Source organism: Aythya ferina (assembly GCF_964211825.1).
Source record: "Aythya ferina genome assembly, chromosome: 5".
In the NCBI taxonomy this organism is placed as follows: domain Eukaryota; kingdom Metazoa; phylum Chordata; class Aves; order Anseriformes; family Anatidae; genus Aythya; species Aythya ferina.
Window position 1 is genome coordinate 47,883,655 of NC_140301.1, and position 23,398 is coordinate 47,907,052.

At 39.7% G+C, this 23,398-nt stretch overlaps 1 protein-coding gene across 1 annotated transcript in view; it reads left to right on the top strand.

Moving 5' to 3' along the window:
* KCNK13 (potassium two pore domain channel subfamily K member 13) overlaps nucleotides 1–21,299 on the top strand; it is a 63,030-nt gene extending 41,731 nt beyond the window's left edge. Inside the window, exon 2 of the mRNA XM_084522744.1 lies at nucleotides 19,910–21,299. Coding sequence (XP_084378870.1) covers nucleotides 19,910–20,802 — 893 coding nt within the window. The 3' untranslated portion in view covers nucleotides 20,803–21,299. The remainder of the gene's footprint in view (nucleotides 1–19,909) is intronic.
* The last annotated feature ends 2,099 nt before the right edge of the window (nucleotides 21,300–23,398 follow it).

Genomic DNA, 23,398 nt, shown 5'->3' on the forward strand with positions numbered 1-23,398 from the left:
CTTCTATAATCACAGAGCTCAGCGCTGCAAGGTGCTGAGCAGCTGTGCTGAGGTACAAGTGCTGGGTATCAGTGCACTGGGGTGCCGTGCCTCCTTACACGAGCTCTTCACCACTTGGCATGTAGGAGTCCCTTACTGTGTTTCACACAACCCCCGTGGTTGTTTCTTCAGCCCCAGTGCTCTGCATAAGGGATCAATGTCAAGAGGACTGAACCCTGATCTCAAACTTCCCCTAGTAGGCAGACATCACCAGCTGGGCTTTTAAGAGGACGGAGGTGCAGTTGTTGTGCATTGTGCTAAGCACAGCCCCGTTGTTGCACGTGAGCCATGCTTAGACTGCAGCCAGACAGGCTCAAGCATCGTGGGGACCCCAGCAGAGGACTGCTGAGCTTGTGCAGCTCTGGAATGCTCAGGCCAGTGAAGGTAACAGCATCTATGGGCATGCATGGACAAAATTAAGCATCTAGAGAAGTAACAAGGGGAGAAGACTATGATCGCTGGGCTTTTCAATACCTAAGGGAAAGTTGGCTTTTTGTGTATCATGTTCTTAGACTTTGTCAAATACATTCTTAATTAAACACATTTTAGGTACTTTTGTACTATTTTTGTTTTGGTCCTTGTAAGTATTTAAGGATTTTCTTTGCAATCAATATTATCTTCTTGTCTTCAGCCAATTATTTTGATGTGCAGCCAGCTAGGTGCTCTTCACACACTTTTACTTCAGCAAGTTAATTCCTAGCTGTGTTTACTTCCAGAGAATGTTAATTAAAAGGTGATTAGGTGATTGTTTGATTGATTGTGTTTGTTTTGTTTGTTTGTTTTTTAACCAGGAAAAATCATCAATCTGTGTAGTCTCTCTTTAAATGATCTCTTTTGTACTCTCACCAAATTGCTGTGCTTAGACCCAACTTGGACATGGACATGGTGCTTTAGCTTTGTGAGCTAAAGTTTGAAACATTTTTGGTCTCTCTAGCCCAGTTTGAGGAAAAGACTGATTTTTATTTTTATTTTTTTTTCCATTTCATGGCTCTCTCTGTTCATCTGCCATGGCTTACAGGACTGGTACTCCTCCTGTAAGCCACCCTGTCAGCCTAAGCACCACCCTTCCCAGAGCCCTGGGCCCCAGGGAGCTCAGATGTGGTTTTCCTCTCCAGGACCACATATTGAAGCTTATCACACACAAACTCTTCAGATAGTCATCTCAACCATAGCTTTTTCTAAAGAGTTAAAGAAATACTCAAACTGAGCTGAAATGTCTGTTTGCTGAGATGGACTGCACCATCTTTCCAGAATTCCGTATCTTTTCATTTAGACTCCTTTCATCGTAGCTATCATGCCTTCTCCTGCAGAGAAACATGGCTCCTTCTGCTCCGTACAAAGTCCCAAAAAAACTTTCTTCTGACTGCCCTTGGCTTCCTTTTCCTCTTTAAAACCTTTATGTTTGTTCCTTTGCATGACCTACCGTTAAACATTGTTCCTTCCCTGAGAATGAAAGGAATCAAATTGATTGTTTTCTGGCTCTAAACCCTTCTTGGCGTTTTCATCAGCTATCCAGAATTTGGTTACTGAAGTCAAATTCTTTGTTTTATGTTTATTTACTCCAGAGGGGAGGTTGACATGTCAGCCCTAGGCTGAGTTACTACATATTGAGCCAGATAATTTGATACAATTGCAAACTTATCTATTTACTTACTTAGCTTGTTCTACACAAAGTCCTCAACTCATCACGAGATGTCACACAGCTTTTTTATTCACTCCTCAGAACCACTTGTCAATTAAGAAGTAATGATCTTGAGCAGTGCTATACAAATGTAGGGAAAGACAAAAGTAGCGTGCAATATGAGTATATATAGTTTTCAGTCTACATTGTTCTTCTGCATTTCAGAGTTTGTTTCTGTAATACGATTTCCACTCTCATCACACAAAAATTAATGGCAAAGCTTCACTTCTTAAGATGAGAGTAGCAATTTCCAGGAATTCCACATCAACAGCAGCAGGCAAAACCCCAATTTCTTGACAAGATAAAATGCTGGCAAAAGTAAACAACTGTATTTTTAGTTTTTATGCTTCTATCTTATAAGATATTTTTATTATAAATAGCTAGCTCTCACTGAATCCCAAATCAGTGTGGACGGTGGATCAAATTTTACCTCACCCTTATTGGTGCAAAACCAATATGATTACATTGATTGTAGTAGATTTATGTCTAATTTGTAACATATGGTTTGTATCAAGGCCAAAATCTGATTGCCCACTATATTTGTCTGAGATGCAATCATGTACAAATAGTACAGAAATCTGTCTAAACTCCGTAGTTATTACTTGGGCAACTGGATTTTTCTGCCCTCTGGTAATAAAAGTAGTGAGCAACTAAATTCAAACATTTAACATTACTCTAAGAAACATATTTTCAGCCTCAGCTGATTAAATGGAATTTGATTAACTCTCTTACTTCCATCCTACTGAAATGAAAGGGCTTTTCTTGCAAGGATAGGGAGGAGATGGCAAGGACAATTATATGACAGTGCTTCAGTAAGGAAAGGGTTGCAGATGTGAAAGGAGCTGCTAATGATTCATAATTCTCCTTGGTTAATACAGAGCAAGTACTTGCTAATGACAAAGTTTCTAGTTTAATTGAAAGATTTAACTAGCTTCCTCCCTTACTTAATTCCACTAAGTTTTTGGGGAAGTGTTTGCACATGCATATAGTCGTATTGACCCATGCTCTGTCTTCCTATTCAATTCGCTTATCTTTCCCATGACACTGGCATTTCTGTTAAATTGAATCTAGGAAGCATGTACCTATCAAATTATGTTCTTTATCTAGAAAGTAAGAACTGTGTGATACTTTATGCACAGAAACAAGGTAGGAGCTCCCAGCGTGTTGTTCTGCCTTTATACTGTCCTTTAGGTATGAATAAGGAGTAGGTCTGATTTCCAAGAGAAGAGGAAATGCATTTATTTCCATTGTGGAAAACAGCACGAACATTTTTCAGTCAGCAAGTTTTCCCTTGTTCTGTGATTGCTTGGAAGAGAAGGCAGCAATTGGTTGCCCAGGCTGGGGCTGTACTCAAAAGCATCAGCTTTCAAACAGAAGAACAAACTATTCTTGCCAGAAGGTGGAATGTCATGTGGAAACATGGATGTCCAGAAAGCAGCCCCTGAAAAACAATTCTCCTCCCTATAATTTTTGCAAAGCCCTGTACATGACTTCTCTGCTCCCCATCTGAAGCCCTGAGCACTGTTGTGGCTCAGGAGAGCTGTGCAGGGCACTGCCTGCTTCCTTCACAAAGTCGCTAAGAAACTAAAAAAGTTGCTGTGACTTTGAAACCATTAATTTTTCCAGCTCCTGGCTGGGTAAAAGAAAAAAAAAATACAAAAAAGTGTACAAGCCTTGTTTCCAGCAGAAAACAAGCCTCTAATGGAAGTGTGATAAACTCCCTTCCTTCAACTATTTCACTAACAGCCTTTTTATTCTAAAAGAGATTCTTTTGTGACACAGGCTTTTGCACCTATTTTTCAGCGTGTGCATTATATGCTATATCAAAGCACTATTTCCTTTTCATGTATGGCAAACTGTTTGGGACATGGCGGCTGGGAAGCCATTATAGAGAGACAAAAGGCTGCATGGGTTCCTTTTTGAACAGAAAGGACTTGATAAATAGCTTCAAAACTTTCAGATTTGTTTTCACACAGTTAGCCATGGCATTGGTCACTTACACTCCTGAGAGATCCCATTATTTAATTCTTTGCTTCTTTTCCAAATTAAAACATGCTTTTCAGAACTGTGAATGATGAAATTGGAAACATTTAAGCCTATTACCAGTACAGGTGACATCTTCAAAGCTTCTGGAAAGAGCCAGGACTTTGCTGTTTCATGATAACATTTTTTTGATATATATATATTTTTTATTTTTTTTTTTAACGAGCCACATGTTTGGTTTTGAGAGTTATTCAAACATTTCTTCTTCCCCTGGCAGAATACATTTTTAACTAGTGATACTTCAGTTCTTGTGACAAACATATGTAGTGAAAGCTTTTTCAGGTTCACTATTTTCATAAGCAGAATCTGTAAAATCATTTTCATTAACTGTAGTTATTTAATTGATCAGCACTAAATGTATCAAGTAAACCACCACACACATGGAAAAAAGTATTTACAGAGCAGCTGTATACAGGCTGCCAGCAGCTGAACCTCTCTGCTTCCAGGTGTAACAGCTTCTGAAAGACTGGGAAAAGCTATCTTCCAAAATAATCTAAGTCATCTCTGGGATGATTCATGTGAGAAATTTCTCTTTGTGCTTTTTAAAACGTTTTAATTTCATTTAACACCGATGTTTGAAATGATGGACCTTTCTTATGTGACTATGTCTTAGCACTGAGACCAGGAAATAGCCCTCGATTACATCTTGCAAACTTCCAGAAAGGTAGTTCATCTGGTGCACTCCAAATCCACTGTAATCTCTTGAAAGTTCAGACAGGCATTCACCCCCCAGAGTTTTTACTCTTATAGTTTTCAGCCTTATGATTTCAACTCAGTGATTGTCACGTCTTCAAGTAATCACTCAGAAAAGAGTTCACTTTTCCTTGAGGCTCATGAGTATCAAACTCTGGTAGGTATCTAATTTGTTGGACCAGGCAGCTACAGATACCTGTGGGCAGAGGTGAGCGATTCTTTAAAAAGTTTTATGTTTTCAGCAACAGTATAGTGCTTTCTCATAAACAAAATCTGTTAATTCAGTTAACAAACTTGCAGAGAGAAACCTCATAGAGCAGAAGAAAACCAAGTAGAGTTTCTGAGAGTCTCTTAAAGGCTTCTACAAGGTGTGTTTAACCTTTGATCAAAAGTATTTCAGAAATGGTTTTGCAATTTTCCTTCTAAAAAGATTCACCCCAGTTTTATCTTTCACAAATGGGTGTCTCTTTTTCTAGACATAATTAAAGTATGATTTTGTTCCCATAAATCTGCAAATACCTGTCTGGAAAGCCTTATATCCCTTTTATCCTTCAGATAGTTTCATGTTCCACTGGACACACCCTATAAGCATTCTCCAGAAGCCCCTTCCAACCTCAGCGATCCTCTGATTTGGGATGTCCTCAGTAGCTTTTCACCACCCTTTAACATCCCGTAATCTCATTCAATTCTAGTCTCTCTGAATGCTTGTGGTGGTGCTTTATAATTGTTCATGTGGGTAAGGCAGCTGATGCACAGAGAGCAGGAGTTGGGCATCATGCAGAAAGGCAGGAAAAGAGAGAATCAGTCCCTGCATGAGGCATTGTTTTGTGGTTCACAGGCAGGGGCAGGTGCTTTTTGTTTAGGAAACCCATGAGAAAAGTGCCAGCAGCTCTCACAGCCACCCAGTGGCATAGCAGGTCCTTGCCTTTTGAACCAGGTGGACATAAACTGCAGACATAAACTAAACTGTATGTTTTGCTGTCATGCAGGTAGAAGCCAGCACAATCTCACACAGTCCAGACTTACTCTTTCCTCCAAACCAAAAACCACTGTGCTGTCTATTGCTGTCATTAATATTTGTTTGTGTGTTGTTGGTTGTTCTTTTTTTTTTTTTTTTTTTTTTTTTTTTTCTTCTGTATAGAATCTTTAGTTGGTCTTGACATTTTTGCACCTGGTGGCAACAATGCTTCTTTTGTAGAGGATTTCTCTGGAATAGCCTGGCACTGTTTCACAAAACTAGCTTCTTTATTCAAGTGTCCAACCATCAGTCTCCCCAGCATAACTTCTTGCTTTTAAAATGTTTAAAAGGGTGAAAAATAGCCTTTGCCTCCTTTCTAAATCCTAGTCTTTGATCTATCTTATACATGTTAATGGGTAGGAAATTCAAAGCTGATAAAACACATGTTCAAGCTCTTCATCATATGCTCATAGCAATTGCTCAGAGAAATGCCAGTGCTACATCACCAGCTCTCCAGTGGCAAATATTCGTCACAGTCTCTGTTAACATAGCTGTCATCATTGTCTGCCAGTTTTCATAATTTTAATCAGAATAATCATATTTTCTTCTTCTTTTATGCAGAATATTTCAAGAATCTTACTACATACCATACCAACAGCTCTTTCTGTATGGTGTGAGCTCATGTTCTTTGCTTTTTATTTGTAGCCCCTGAAGCATCTGCTTTGTAATTCTGATATTTTTTTTTTTTGGTCATTTTCTTAGCTTTTTGGGGGCTGTCTGTCAGTCTCTGAGGAACTAAAGTGGTGTTTGTGCTGGCTTTTATACTTGCTCCTTTGATCTGTCCTTCAGCTTGATGTATCCAAGTGTCAGCCTAACTTCATTTTCCGGCTGAGGTTTTCTGTTACATTGAGGTAGCAATGCCAAGGCCCTTGGCATGTGATGGTTTTGGTAGTGATGCCTCCCAGGCTGCCTTTCTGTCATCAAGATAAAGCTTGAAATTGGTTAGGAAGATGTAATCACACACAAACACATGTGCTCATAAACTGTTTATTCACATCACCAAAAATCATCTTTCCTTATCTGAGTCCAGCTGCCTTTCAGCCTATGTAAAAGATCTCTCCTGTCCTGTCTTCTTCCCCTTCCCCTTCCCCTTCCCCTTCCCCTTCCCCTTCCCCTTCCCCTTCCCCTTCCCCTTCCCCTTCCCCTTCCCCTTCCCCTTCCCCTTCCCCTTCCCCTTCCCCTTCCCCTTCCCCTTCCCCTTCCCCTTCCCCTTCCTCGTTCCCTTCTTCTTCCCTTTCCCCTTCCCCTTCCTCGTTCCCTTCTTCTTCCCTTTCCCCTTCCCCTTCCTCTTTCCCTTCTCTTTCCCCTTGCTCTTCCCCTAATTATCACAGCAGAGATCTTCCTTTAGCTGAAATGCAGGTGACACTGTTACATAAAATTGCTCCAACCATGTCGATACCTAGAGACAAGAAAGAGCATTAATTTTATGAAACCCACTTCACCAAAAAGCCATTGAGGTGGTTATCTCAGCCTCATATTGCCAAAATACACACACACCACATATTCTCACTTGTTTTTTTCCCACTGTTGAATACAAAAAAAAAAACTTGCCTTATTGTCAGTAGCTTTACCTCTAAATGGGAAAAAATACTAAAGCTGTACAGCAGAGGAAAAATGTATTAGTACATATTGGACTGAAAAAGCAATTCACAAAAGCTACAAACATATGTACCTTTCCTACAGTATTAGGTGAAAAAAAATCCCTCCAGGAGTTACATAAACACTTTTTTCCTCCAAGAAAAATAAGGTCCTTTGTGTATATATGCCAAGAATGAAAGTTAAAAAAGAAAATTTAAACTAACCTTGGAAAAACTTTAAAATACACACAAATTTGTACTGTTTAGAAGGAAAATTTTAGTGTAGATAAACCCATAACTTAATTAGCACACAACATTTTGTTCCTATTCCTTAATAGCTCAAGTTACCATATTTACTCAGACTGACTGCTTAAAAACATACCCTTGAAGCAATGTTCATTACAGTCCTGATTCTGAGAAAGTACTATTGTGCCGTGACAAATTATGGCTTGACGTTACTGTTTGTTGTAAGCAAGGTATACTATTCAACAGAAGAAAAGGTTTATATACATATATATATACATATTCATCATAAATGCTTATGCTTATCTGATGCAGATATAATTGTATGCATATTTCAGTTTTGCATGTAAATAAATATATTCATCTTCTCTTCAGATGTATTGAGGCTGTCAAAAATTAATTTTTTAAAATATCTGTTTCAGTCACACTTCGAGATCTCTAGGTCTGATTTTGATTCTTCAAACATTACAGACACTTCATATATACCATGTATACATTATATACCTCTCTGCTGAACATACTGTGCTGGGACTGAAAAGAAAAGGCCAATATTTTAAGGAGTTATTTTCCTATAAATATGTCTTTATGGAGACTTCTTTTGGTGCTATGAGTTAACCAAACATGCATAGCAAATCTGCCATTTGTTACATTTCCTTCCTCAAAGACTTTAAATCCAAATGTGTATGCATTTGATTTTTCAATTTGAAAATATTTGAAAATAGTTCTGTTGTGATTAAAATTAAAACTGATGAGAATGCTATTTTTTATTATTTTAACATATTTATATATTAAATATATTTTAACATATTTATAAACATACAGATGTGTTAGTAACATCAAGATGATGCAATTAAAATCAACGTTTCTGTGTTTTAAGAATACATAAAAAATACACAAGCCTTTAAATGACTGTTCTACAAGTCATAAAAAGTAACCATAAAAAAAGGAGTAACAATGCTTTCTCAAAATTTAGCTGTGCTTTAGTCCTGTACTGACACAGGGTGTATTGACTTAAAAATGATGATGGAAATTCATTGGGTATAGCACCTCAGGCTTCAAAAACTGCATAAAAATTATAAAGGGAAACCAGAAGGTAGGTATAAAATATTTATAAGTGGAATTTATGATTGCAATGGAACTGTAACAAGGCAGTGTATACTTGTTACACAAGACGTGGCATGAACCTTAAATAAAATATAAACTTAATTACATAAAGCAGAATGGTAGAGATCCCATGAATTATCTTATACCAAAAAAAAAAAAAAAAAAAAAAAAAAAGCCTTAAAATAATGAAAATTACAGAGGCTGTCTCTCACAGAGTCACGTATTATTTAAGGGCGTTGTAACTAAGGTATCAACAGCCCCATAAAGACATTTTCTATTAATATTGAATTTTTATTATATTTTACATCCAGTGTTGTCCCTTTAGCATTTTTTTCATATAAACCTCATAGATTTCTTAAAATTGGAAGCTTTTCTTAAGCTATGTTTCTGTTCAGTGCAGAACATGTGGTTTATATATTTGAAATGAGAGAAGAATGGCAATAACAGGTACTCAAGTCTCCAGACAGGTTTCAACAGTGACTCACTGTGAGCCTGTGAGCTAAACTCCACTGTGTTAAATACAGACATTTTATCATACACATTAACAAAAAAAATAATAAAATAAAAAAAAATAAAGGCAAAACAAAAAAGCTTTCCTTCTGTTCTCTAAAACAAAATCACTCAAAACCCCAAAGTTTTGCTATTTTTGCCCTCAAAGTCCCATTCACACACTCATCATGACGCTGATCTTCTACATCTGTGTTACAAGATTCAGTTTTCAGAAGGCAAATAAATTTTATGCACAATCACTTACACAAGTCTTTTATATCCTTGGTGTATCACAGGCTGAACATGAGACTGGTACCATCCTCAAAGCATATCTCCCTCCTTTCAGTTCGGCTGTTTTTGCACACTGGCACTGGTTTAAGAGCAAGCACCTTTGCCATGCTCATCTCTGTCTGCAGAACTGCTGCTGGTGTTGTGTTCTTCAAAGGTTTTGGAAAATTATCATTTGATTGTTGAAAGACATAAAAAGGAAATGCCACTGAATCACAATTTTAGGATTTTATATAGTCACAGGCAATACAATTTTCTCTTTTATTTTGCCTATGTTATCCAAACCAGCCAACATTCTTCCTCTGTTTTTGTTGTTGTTGTTGTTGCTGGTTTTTGTTTGGTTGGTTGGTTGTTTTTTTTTTTTTTTTTTTTTTTTGTGTGTTTTTTGTGTTTTTCTTTGTTTTTTTGTTTGTTTTTGTTTTTGTTTTTTTTTTTTTTTTGGATTTGTACATTATAATCGTTCCCATTTCATAGTAATCTAGAATTTGAGTAATCATTTTCCAGTTTTGATATGTGATTGGTCCAGGGAAGAGACCAAGCCAAACAGGCCCCCTGACCTGCTCATTGAAAGAACCTGGGATGCCCTTTTGAGTCTTCACATCCAGGTCCATCTGTTTACCCTGTATGCACAGATGACTGCCCAAGGAAGGTGTAGTTTGAATAGCTGTGTTGGAAAGTTGGTGTGTTGATTGGTAAAGATGAGGATTTACAAAACAGAAGAAAGCATGGTTTGGGCCATTCACCTAAGACTCCAGGGAATATAGTCAGAAAGCCCCTGCTTTATCCCTGTCTAAATTTTTCTGAGCCTTTTCAGAATATGCATTGGTGTGGATGTTTTGCTGGGGACACGCAGGCATGGGGCATCAGCTGCATGGCAGGGTCCTTGGGGACAAGCTCGTGTCCTGGGTCTCATTGTGCTCTTGTGCCCGGGTGTAAGGGGCAGAGCTGCCCTGATGCTGACACTTAGGAAGGTTTTGAAACATAGAATCATAGAATGGTTTGGGCTGGAAGAGACCTTAAATGTAGTCAAATTCTAATACACATACACGTGCATAGGTGTACCTAAGTGTGCATCTGTGCATACACATGTGCATGGAGTGCGCATCTTGGGGAAAGGCAGTAACTCTGAAGAGAAACCACTTTCTCTACCTCCCAAAGACAAGTAGAGAGTAAAGACATTAAAAGTTGTCTTTTAATCCTACCAAAATCTCATACAGCAGAGAAGCAGCAGACTCCTACTGTTTTCAGAGGGGGGGGGGAGGGTTGAAGACAGAGAACTCTGGGCCTAGTTTGAATTTGGGAGGTGGTGGGGACATCTTGAGATCCCACCTTCTTTTGTTGGATGGAGTCAGGCAGGACATGCAGGTGGGTCTCAGGATAACCTGATATTGTTGGCTTCACAGGTCCAAGTACTCTGGTTACCCAAAACCTCAAGGGCAGCAGTCTCCTGAGCTCCAAGTGTGAGAGCCACACCAGAAGCTCATGCATGCCATGAGTGGCTCAGGAACATGTATGAACCAACCTAGTAGAACCACAAGAAGGACCATTAAAACCAAGCTTCAATATTCTAATTCTTCCCAATAGTAGTTTTCCATGATTGTGGACAGCTAAGAATGATGTTTGAATAAGATAGGACAGTTCAGTAGCTGTAATGAGTCAGACTCATTTACTGGTTTTACTGGTTGAACTCTTGCTACCATGAGCTGAAGGAGAAACTTTTCTGCCACGTGGTTTGGCCTCACTTCTTTGGAAGTAATTCAGCAGTCTTTGAAACAGTGGCAGTAGTGCTCTCTGCCAGGTTTGATGACTCTCCAGATAAGCTCAAGGGGGAAGAAATCTCAAGATATATGAGAAAGTGTAGCTTGTACTTGGGTAACTATATTTATAGCTTCATCAAAACATCTTATATCATTAATTTCAGCGTCACTATTGCCCTTTAGGAATGGACTTACCCCTGCTAGGAGTTCTGCAGAAGGTCACAATCTCTCTAAGTCTTCCTGAGCTGGATGCATGACACTGCAAATGTAGCCTGGCACAGAATGAAGCAGCAGCCACGCCACTCAGGGCAGGGTACCAGGTCACCATCAGCCGGTCACTCAGCATAGTGGTCTATCTGTGGATATGACTCAGCCCTAACAGCCCTGGAGGCATTTCCAGCTTTACGGCTCCCCAGAGCACTCAGGATGCCCAGGCAGGAGGTGCAGCACTCACAGGCACCAGGAACATCATGAAACAGAAGAACAGATAGCACAAAGCAGTGCTGCTATAGCCATACGGGCCCTGCCTTCCCAGCAGGCTGAGCCCTTCTCCACTATGGAGCTACCTGCACAACAGAATACCATCGCCAATGAAATACATATCATGGCACACTAGGCTGTCCCTGAGAAAATATTATTTCATTAAATATAATTATTTAATTAATATTAGGACTCAGGACTCAGCTAGCTCATTTTTTCCTCTGTATTTAGAGAGAAGGTCAAGAAGTTGAAACAAGTGTTTCTGACAACATGTGTGACTGTAGGTGTGTCACCACAGAAATATGTCTTTTTCTTCTCTTTTTGGGAAAGACTTTTTGTCCTCCTTCCTTTACAATACAGGACTCTATTATAAGCTTGCTGTCACAAGGGGAATGATGTGAGGTGGTTTGAGAGTGTTCCTAGAAGCGTTCCTGCTGGTGACAGGATTACTCCAGAAGAACTAGTTTTGCTAGGACTACTTATCCTGCTCAGAGAGCATAAGAATAAACTATTATGGCAGAAGTGAATTTTGCCACATTATTAGTGTCTTGACACTGTGGGAACAGTACAGGACATTTTCTCAATAAAGTCTTTCAAGTACAGCTTCTCTTAGAGTGGTTTTTCCTGCCTCTCTTTTAGAGGCACACCATACCCTTACAGAAATAGCTCAGCACAGAATGTGTACTGGAAGAAAGAGGGTCAGCATCTTTGCAGTTATCCAGGACTTCCTATATTTCTCTTATCTAATTACAGTTTTCTTAATCTCCTCATTGTAGTTGAGTATCTTGGTCATATTTAGTTTGGTTTACACCTTTCCTGATCTTCAAACATTTCCTTGTGATTGTTCCACTGGTGAAATTCAGCATTTCCCCAGTGAGTCATGACCAAAGTAGAGTTGATAAAGTAAAACAAGGAAGAGAGTTAATCAAATAAACAGAAAATGCAATAGGAATAGAGCCACAACACAAAGAGCTCTGATTGTAGGTTAAACTGGAAAGCCATTTCATGAAGATATTTATATTTCTAGCATCGCAATGACTCATTATTGTTGCTATAGCGTTACCCCCTCTTTCTACCCACTTCCTCTTTGTGGGGAAGGCAGGAGCAGTGAGCTGTACTTCTAATAGCACACATTCAAAAAGGAAATGAAACCTCTCAGGAAAAAAAAAAAAAAAAAAAAAAAAAAAAAAAAAAAAAAAAAAAGAGGTATTTTGCAAGACAATAGAAAGACCCAATCTCATGATCCAAAATGAAATGTAAAATCTATATGTCTGTCCTAGCCTTCCTACACACAAATTATATTTGGTGCTTCAGGCTTCATTCATGAAGGATTAGGACTGATGAACAGTTTCTCATAGTTCTTCATGGCACCATGAGTACCAGGATATGAAAACTGGAAGTTTAACTGGTATAACCTGTGAATGTCAGAAAATCCAGAATTAACACATGCCAAACTGTGCACCACCAGGCAGAGGAAGCAAGTGCAGTAATGACGTAGGAAAAAAATGCTTGCAGCAGTTGGTAGCTTTGGAGTAGTTTGCAACAGAAAAGATGAGATGAACCCACACTGGCCTGGAGTAGACATCTGGATTTGCCAAGGCCATTTGCTGTGGCCTCCTGAGAACACCAGGGCAAGGGTGGCACAAGTCCCCTGGGCTGTGCCCCGTCAGGGGAATGAGATGGGATGGGGCTGGGGGACGTGGGCAGGGTGAGAATGGCTGGGTGGGACCACTGCATAGCCTTGTCCTGGCGCCCAGCTTCTGGAGGCTGGCGCTTGTTATAAATAATCTTTTCTAGATTTTCAAAGGCTGATAAACCAGGATATTGAAGAAAGAAAGTAGAGAAACTGGATATTTTGTAGGGTTGATTAATTATAGCAAGATAATGCTTGTTTCCTCTTGTATTTTGATATAAACCTGTTTCTGTTAGATTGAGAATAACATTTGCTTAATATTGGTCAATACTCACCTTCTGTCAGATTATTCATCTTTAGGAGAGCTTCCTGTTGGACACAAGTCAAATTGACTATTGATAAGAATTACAGCTGCTTTCTTTTCTTTGGTTATCCTTATTACTCGCTTCAGGAAACCATGGAATATGATCATATTACACTGTCAATATGTTTACAATTCTTCTATCATTCTTTTTCTTAAGTATCCCTGTATCCTTTTGGAAAAGGCATACAATATACTCTGAACTTACAGGTGGATTTTAGAGCACTTTGAAATAACAATCTTCAAGACAGAATTTTTGCTGCCAAGATGAAATCTGCAAAATTGTTTTGCGTAGGAGGTGTGTGGTGCTTTAGAAAATTTTTATTGACTCTGCTTGGAGTTTGAATTCCTTCCAACTTCTGCAAACGTAGCTCTGCTACAGAGAAATTCAGAATTAGCGTGTATATTCAGCAAAGAAAACTAAATTCTTTTTTAAGCACTATTAAAAAAAGAAAAAAAAGACAATAATTGAAGGAAAATTGAAACTACAAGGAATGTAGTCTCTCAGTCTCGCTGAATAACATGAAATATATCAGGCTATAGTAATCAATGGATCATGGGTCACAGGCAAATCAGTACTGTGCTGATTTCAGAATAGAAATTTGAAATTTGTACTTCATTGCCATGCTGCCATACTTAGGATTTGTCATGTGTATCTATCAATGTTAATAACAGTGCCATATCCACAGATACATCCAACAAATCCATTGAAACACTCTTCGGTAGTATAAAAACATTTGTTTTTTCCAACTCAAAATGATGTGATTTTCGCTTGATTGACTATAATCTTGATTTCTACACGAAATAACTCTTTTTCAAGAAATGTCACTCAACTTATAAAATAAAGTTCATTAAATGTCATCAGCATCCCTCATACTATAAAAAAAATGTTTATCACTAGCATTTTTTTCCTGCAGTTCCTGTTTTTATTTCTTCATCACAAGTAATCTTGTGTTTTCAAATAACCTGCAAGTGTCAGCCACTGCTTTTATTTCCTCTTTCATCTGATTTCATAATTTCATTCTGTATTTGCTTCTCAGTCTGCAGTTTGGCTTCTTAGTCTTTCCCTATTCAGCTGTATGGTTCACACTGCTGTTCTAATTGCTCTCTAAGGCATTTCCCATCTATATATTTGCCGTTGGTTTCTCTTCTATGGGTCATATTGGAGTAACCTCTTACAAATTGTTAGGAGTGAAGTTTTTCTTTCAGGACTTATAAAAGAACTCAGACATGAAATTGCTGCTTAACTAAGTGTGATTTATAACTTAAAATCATTTTTGGTGCAAGGAAAATAATAAATAGCAAAAGTGACAACAGTTTTTAGAAAAGGATGCAAAGATGTTCCTAGGAGCCATAAGCCACAAAGTCTGTCTTCCATAGGGGCACATCGGGAAACTGTAAAGAAGAACAGAGCTAGTAGGAGTTTTGATAGAGATGATGGAGCTTTTCAGGAGGGAAGTCATGTCTCACAAAAATTACAGGTTACCTAGACATTGAAGAAGCACTCTCACAAATGTCCTCAGCAAAGTCTCCAAAGAAATAAAATTCTGCTGGGATAAAAAGTAAATTCCTATCACTGATAAAAAACCATTAAAAAAAAAAAAAGTCTAGGTATCATTATTCAGTTTTTGAAATGGAAGCACATTAACAGCAGGGTCTTTGAGGCTCTATGCTGCTAGCTGTACGTTTAACAGTCATAAACAATGTAAGACAAGATAGATAACATTTACATAAGATAGAGAAGTATTCAGGGTAGGCAGCTATAAACTTCACTGTGAAGAACTGCAGGTGGATATCATATTACTGAATAACTAAGTAATAAAATGACAGATGAAATTCAGTGGTGACAAATACAAAATAGTGCACATGGAAAAAAATGCTTAATAACAGCCAAACGCCCGTCACTTGTTGAGCAAGAAGTCTCATCCTCTGTGGGTAGGCCTCTAAAAACATCAGCTTGGTGGTCAACAGCAATTAAATGGACAACCAGAAATTACTATGAAACAGAGCGCAAAGCAGGACACATCAGTATGTCCTGCATAAATTCATTGTACATTTACATTGCAAGTACTGTGTATAGTTATTTTCCTGCTCCATCTCTGAAGGATTGTACTAAGGTAGAAAGAAACAAGCAAGGCAGTGGGACTGGTAATATGTCTGAGCAGATAGAAACTAAGGACTAAATACTATAGAAGTCCTCAGACTGGAGAAGAAGTGGGAAAGAAAGAAACAACAGAAGTGTATAAACTCAGGCGGTGAAGTGAGAAAATGAGCAGAGAATGATTATCACTACAGCTAACAATGCAAAAGGTAGGAAACCTGAAATGGATTGTCAGGTAGGAGGTTAGACAAAGATTTCTTTTCCACAAACCATAATTAAATTGCAGAACTTACTGCCTCAGGAGACCCAATGTGTAAATTATTTGAAAAAGAATTTGACAAGATTGATGGATAAATTATTAAATGTGATGTCCTGAAAGCCTCTAAATTGCTGAATCTTGGGAAGATATGCCAGGGAAAGATGACTCTATTCATACTTTCTTCTTTATTCATGCTTCTTTATATCCTTTCTCTGAGCATCACACACCCAGTGCTGTCAGAGGCAGGGGTCTGACCCAGCTCTGTGGCCCTGCAGCTTGGCGCTGCTCGCCCAGGCTCCCACTGAAGTCCCAAGCCCCAGTGCAGCTGGCACCCCTCAGCTGACAGCCATGGCCTCGCAATGGCAAAGAAATGCCAAGCAATGGCAAACAGCAGACCTGTGGGTTTCCTGGGATGGCGCAGAGACCTGGGAAAGACAGCAGGCAGATCAATAGGTGTCCTACAACTGCGCCGAGATTTCAGTTCCAAATTGATGTATTTCAGATACTCAATTAATTATTTTGGCTTAGAAATGCTGCCTCAATCAAGCGTGCCAGTTGTACTTTGGACGCCTCGCAGCCCGTGTCCCCCTGGCTCAGTTTGGCACACAGGCAGCATCAGGGGTTGTCAAAGAGAGCCTCACTTCTATGGAGACACCTGACAGGTTGTTCTTTTTGTTTTGTTTTGTTTTGTTTTTTAACATTATATTTTGGAAGAAAAAAAAAATGCAGTATTTCAGTTTTAAGTGCTGTAGTGTTACCCCAGACCTCACCCTCCTGGTCTATAACCAAATTGTCAAAAAGGCATTTTGCAAGCAAAGCAGGGAATCCACGTCTTTGGACCATTGCACTGTAGGGTATCTGAGGCAGAAGAGAGAGGATAAATATGTTTTTGCTGGTGTCCCAGTGAGCAGATGTGATGGATGGAGACACCTGCCCCAGGGCAGGCACCTCTCCTCTCAGAGACAAGAGCTCACAGCCCCTCCGATGCTGAGTAATGTGCATGACCCCAGCACGCAGCCAACAGGCTTATTTCAGTGTCTTTTGATTAGAGGGCAGCGTCTGATGTGAGAGCTTTCACTGACTTAATGAAGGAACTCATTTAAGCCATAGGTCTTCATGCTTGGCACAGCACAGTGTTGTCAGCAGTTTTACTACAAGAATGAATCCCATTATCACGTCTTTTTGTCTGTGAATGAGCTTTATTTTTCCTTATACAAATTTGGAAACAAAAAAGAGAGAAGCAAAGCAAGGAAAGCAATTTATTCCCAGGTAGTGTTTGCAGAGCTGTTGTATGAAAAGGGGTTTTGAAAACATTAATTTATTTAGTAGAGATTAGTGAGATTTCTGGCTTGATGGCCAGTGGAAAAAATGGGAAAAAATTTGACCTGAAGTTGTATTGGAAAACATAATGAAACAAATAATGAAAGTTTTGGTAGGTTTAATTTGACACTTAGTGAAATGCTGCATTACATTTTAAGATTATTAAGCTTTTAAAACTCTGAAATGTATTGCATTTTTTTCCCATTTGTTTTACTTCAAACTGAGAGATTTTAACCAAAAGGTGACCGATCTTTCAAAATGAAAAGTTTTGCCACAAAAATACCAAAAGAAAACAGTCTCTTTCATTTCAACTGGTTCAGCCTTTTACCATTTTGCACTCTTGCATTTCTTTGTTGAAACAGTTCACCAAATTTACTTGGATTTATGAATAATTTCAAACACCCCAAGAGTCCATTTGGAGAAAAAATTACTTATTGTCAGTCAAGTCCTAGTCTGTAATACAATATACCAGATTAATTTTAGCTGTGATGGTCAAAGTTGAACAGACTCAGTGTCGTCCAGTACTTGTAAATACAAGACATTTCAAGAATTAACATTAGTTCTGTGACTAAAAGCTTATAGGTCACTTTTGACAAATGGTCTTAAAAGGAAAGTGCTTCTAAAATTAATATCTTTATTGTAATACTGCTTTTAGGTTTTCCATTTTAGTGCTTCTCTGGAAATGTTAGCATTGATTGCTCCATATTGAGATTTGTAAACAGAAAAGTGAATTTAAAAAATACATTTTCTCCAGAAGGTCAAAGCAGCTGAAGAGGAGGAACTGGCACCGGATAGAGCCACACTCAGGCTCGCTGCCTCCTGGATCAATGTTCTGCATTTTGGCGTATTTATAGCTCACTGTGCCTTTCTTGCCATGCCTCTTTGGGTGCCTTTGTGAAGCCTTTGTTGGTGGGTCTTTGCCCAGGCAGATGTGAGCTCAGAGACCACTGAACCTGAGCCCCTGACACGAAGTGCCCACGGGTGGGGACGAAGCAGCCAAAGGCATAATGCCACGCTGCAGGTGTGAGCACCGTTTGCCATAAATGCATCTCTCTTGCCAGAGCTTTTACTGTACAGCATCTGGCACACACGCTGATCCCCGCTGCCGGCCACCTTGTGCCAGAGGCTGCCCAGCTTCCATCTCTGCCCAGCCTGGATGTGGCAGCCCTCCCCTACCTCCCCGCCGCCGCTTTGGGCAGATCCCACCGGCTGCAGAGGTTCCCCTTGGCTGTCGGTCTTTGCGTGTCTGTCCACAGGGTGGAGGTCATGACTTGCGTATAACAGGCTGCACAGAAAATAAGTCAGCATCAGAACTAGGATTAGAGGCGGATCGGTTCAAGGAGAAGGAGGGGAAAGCAGGTGGATGGAAACATTTGTGCGCCAGGAGGAACAATGGCAAAAAGCTGTCATGAACAACATTTTGTCAGTTTGATTTCTCTATTGCCCTGTTTCCTACTACAGAGAGCAGCAGCCCAGCTCCCTCCAGCAGAGAAATTTGACAAGGAGGCTGGAGCCTCCTCCAGGTCCCCTGGAAGCTGGGGTTTGGAGTGTGTGTCTCAGAGGGACACTACTCTGCAGGGCAAGAGTCATGCAGAGGGGTGAGGACAGGGGCTGTCACCTAAACATATGGGAGCAGAAGCAGCCTCCGAGAGGGATCTGTGCTGGTAGCAGGTCTCCAGTGGTGGGAGGAGGACTGCAGTTCGGAGCTTTGGGAAACACAGTCTCTTCACACTGTAGTTGTCTATCTTCCAAGCACAAATGTGTCACACTTCAAATACAATTTCCTTTATTTCCCAGAGCCTAATTTCTTTATTTTATAATTAGCATCTCACAACTGCAAAGTGAGGGAAACAAATAACTCTGTCTCTTGTCCGACATGATTTTGCTGTTTTCTACCAGGATTGGCTTAATTGATGAGTTATTTTATCCCTTATTAATCTTCTCCAGACCCTAATAAAACAGCAGCAAACTTATTTATCATGCATATTACTCTAATTTGCTCAGTGTTGTTCTGGACATGCTTGTTCACTTTTTATTCTTCAGCAACCTCTTGGTAAAACAAGTAGGTCTTAACGGCAGTTTTAACCAAATCAAAATTGCTATTTGCAAGCTGTGGGAAAGGAGGGAGATAAGGGAAACCTCTGACCTGAGAAATTCCTTGACAGAGAATGAGACCAGAGGAGATATTTGTTAGGTCCCAAATACAGATTTTAGCTGCGGAGAAGGACATGGACAAATAAGAAAGCTTCATCAGTGCTGACTTAAAAGAGGCCGATAATAAGCAGTCAACACTGGGGTTGGACGTGATGCTGGGTGCCTATGTCCCATCTGTGCCCACAGTTAGCTCAGTGAGGCACAGAAAGGCTTCATCTCGGGTTGTACGGCTCTGGTGGGGACAGACTCCTGTGCCTGTGAGGGGAGAGTCATCCTTGGATTGGATCCCCTGTGCAGAACAGCATCAGAAGGAAGGAGTGAGTATGATAACCCCAAGGCTAGAAATGAACCAGGGTGCAATGGGGAACAGATTGAGCCTACCAACCAGATGAAAATCCAGACCTTCAATAACTTCTGTTTTCTTTCCTTTGTGTTTGCTCTTGCTTGTTTCATTCTGGTTCTGGAGGAAATGCATGAACTTCCTTCCCCTTGCTGCAGGGAAGAGGTGAGACTCAAGCAGGTAACAGTTTGGAAGAAAGTCCTTTATCTCCTCAAGCTGAGCTGTGCCACAGGGATTTGCTGCCAGTTCCTCTGTCTAGCCTGTGACAAAGCTTCTGATGTGATAACTAAAGGTTTATTTTTTTAAAACCCTTCTGTTTTGTCTTCCAGGGTTTGGCATGACCACCCCAGCCACTGTCGGAGGCAAAATTTTTCTGATATTTTATGGCCTTATAGGATGTGCAGGGACCATCTTGTTCTTTAACCTGTTCCTGGAGCGCCTGATCACTGTCATAGCCTATGTCATGAAGTCCTGCCACGAGAAGCAGCTGAGGAGGAAGGGCGTCCTCCCTCATGATGGCCGGCGAGGCTCGGGGACCTCGGAGGCAGACAGCCTGGCGGGCTGGAAGCCCTCAGTGTACTACGTCATGTTGATTTTGTGTGTAGCATCACTCATCATCTCCTGCTGTGCCTCTGCAATGTACACACCAATTGAAGGGTGGAGTTACTTTGACTCACTTTACTTCTGCTTCGTGGCCTTCAGCACCATTGGTTTTGGTGATCTGGTCAGCAGCCAGAACACCCAGTATGAGAGCCAGGGCCTTTACCGCTTTGGCAATTTTGTCTTCATACTCATGGGGGTTTGCTGCATCTACTCCTTATTTAACGTGATCTCTATTGTCATCAAACAATCCATAAACTGGATACTAAAGAAGCTGGACTGCAGGTGCTGCCATAGATGCCAAAGAAAATTATTTCGGTCACGGAGGAATGTGGTAATGCCGGGGAACATGCGCAGCCGGAGAAACATCTCCATCGAGACTGACATTGTCAACGAGAGCGACACAGATGGGCGCCGGCTGTCAGGAGAGATGATCTCCATGAAAGACTTCCTGGCCTCCAATAAAGTGTCACTGGCCATCATGCAGAAACAGCTGTCGGAAACTGCCAATGGCTACCCGAGGCAAATGAGCACTAATTCAAAGCAAAATGGATTCTCTGGTGGGGTTGGAGCCCTAGCAATTATGAATAACAGACTGGCAGAGACAAGCGTGGACAGGTAAAACAGTAACAGAAATACCAGTGACACAGTGTGAAGCATTTCAGCACATACGGCAACAACAGGCATCGAATGGAAGTAGCAAGGGAGAGTGTCACCAGAGGGTGGGCTGCACGTGACAAGCATACCTTCTGTTGGAAGACCTCTCACACACATTTTTTGGGCTGCCACTTAATATCTTGGCTCTTTGAATTGCACCAGTCTCGGCCTTCCTTCTTCCCCTTCCTCCCCTTCTTCCTCTTCTTTCCATTCCTCAAACAGACTACTGCAGGAGAAATTCTGTTTAGCCTTCAGATCAATTTTCCATGCCCTGTACTTCTCCATTTATGTGAAATACAGATTTCAGGATAAAAAAATCGGTGGTATTGGAAGAAATCAAGAGTGTCTTCTGGACACATACTTAATTCAATGATTGTTTTGAGCTTTCCGTCTTACACTTTTCATAACTGTTTTCTGAAGGTATCTTATCTGAAACCAAAAGAGGAATCATTATAAAGCATACTCTGTCCTTCTACAGATTTAATTTAATGGAATAGAAAAACAATTTCCTTTTAAATATCACTTCTTAACATGTGTTCTTGTGAAATATCTAGGCTCGATGTTGTGAAACATCTAGGCTTGAAAAGCCAGGTTCTGCTGCACTAAAAATGTTTAGATCTGGAGCGATTCTCTGACAGTCAGTAGAGGAACTCTGGAGCTATTGTGATGTGAATGAGAGGAGAATTTGACCTTTAGAATTTGATTTAGTCTTCCCTTTAAAAGGATACTGTCAAAAGAGATAGAATAAAAAATTACCTTACATTTTTTTCTTCTATTTGCAAAACATGTTTTTTTTTTTTCTAGGCTAAATTTCCTTCTAGAATTGAATCACTGTGGTTTTCTGTTTCAAAACTATCAAATTGTAAAAATCGCCATCCTGACAAGTTGTATGAATTATTCCACAATAACGACCATAGACTTTTAGAAATTTCTGTCCATATTATGCTCAACTGTGACTGAAGCAGTTCAACATCAACATTGTGTAATGCAACTAGTAACTGGGTTTACAGAGCAGGCTTTATTCTGCAATTAGATTGCCATGCCAACATTCAGTGCATTATTATAAGTGACTGTGATCACAAAATCACTTTGGCAATGTCCTTTTTACCTCTAATGTAATTCTTCACCTGTTTTCTGGCATTCATTAATGATAAAGACAGGGTCTTGATTAGGGAAATAAAAAATATTTAACTCCTCATTTTTCTCAATGAAATGCTCTGAGTGTTCATTATGACTAGAAAGGAGACTTCATTGAGAAGCATAATAACAGCACGAAGAAAATGAAAACAGGAGACTAGGTGATCTTTAACGACAGTGAAATCACGCTTTCCGTTAGATAACTGTAGAAAAAAGGGATGAAATTAACATAAACTCTAGCAAGAATTTAAGGAAGTCTGGGCTGAATTCCAGTTTCTTCTTAGTGCATTAAAGCTGAACACTATATGAGAGTGTAAATAAGCAGAATGGGTCACAAAGGACCTGAGCCAATTCTCCCTAAAGAGAATAGTACATGCATCAGGACTGAATGTTTTCTCACTTCTGTTAGTAAGAAAACCTTTCACAATACTACAGTTTTAGGCAACACCCCTATGTAGTTCGTAATTTCTCTCATATGGAATAATGCTGATAGCTTCTTCAGTTTAACTTGTATTGCAAAATAATATCATATTATTTTTGTTCATTCTGACCAGAAACTCTTTTATTTAGGTTCCTAATACTACAGGATAACATTTTAATACTCATTTTAAGCAATATTTGAATTTGAAAATAAAAACATACCTCTTGGAATCCTTTCCTATCATAAAGCAAAACCAGAGATTAGATTAAAAAACTGCACTAAACAAGTGAAAAGAATTCCTAGCTCTTCCTGACATGTTACAATTAAAATATCCTGATTAAAAGTCAAATCCTGCTGTCCTTAGTTGCAAGGAGAGCTTCAAGCTGCAGTCAGTAGTCAAAAGTCTAGTATCAACTCACCTGTACAGCAGCGCAATATGCCTAATGGTATCCCCCCACATTAGTGCTCATGTGAAATCCAAATCGGTTCACAAACCTTAACTTTGGTGAGAAGAGCAGTCTTATTTGTCACTGGGGGGAGGGGAGGTGTTACATATTGGAAAAAATTCCACTGAGATGTTTTAGACATATTATAGTACCCAAGATCTATTATGTTGTTACAATTTTTTTTTTTCTCCCAAAATCTTCTGTCTCAACCTTACTGAATAAAAAGACTTGCATATAAAAACAAAAAAGTTCTGCTCTGAAGTCTTCTTTCTGATTTCATTCAGCAATGCCTGTGCCCTAAGATTTCATTGTTACAGGAGTATTCCTTGTGCTGCCAACTATCAGAAATAATTTAGGACTCAGCCCATTGCTTAAGCAGAGAGCTCATCCTGGTCAGAACAGCCACAGACTTGAAAAGTGCAGCTTACTTCTCCATTTGTGCTAGTTATGAGTTCTTAGGTGCAAACGTCAGATTTTGCTGAGCACTGTAGATAGAAGTTAATCCCTTTCCCTGATGATCAAGGCAATGCCCCAATTAACCTCTTAGACAAACAACC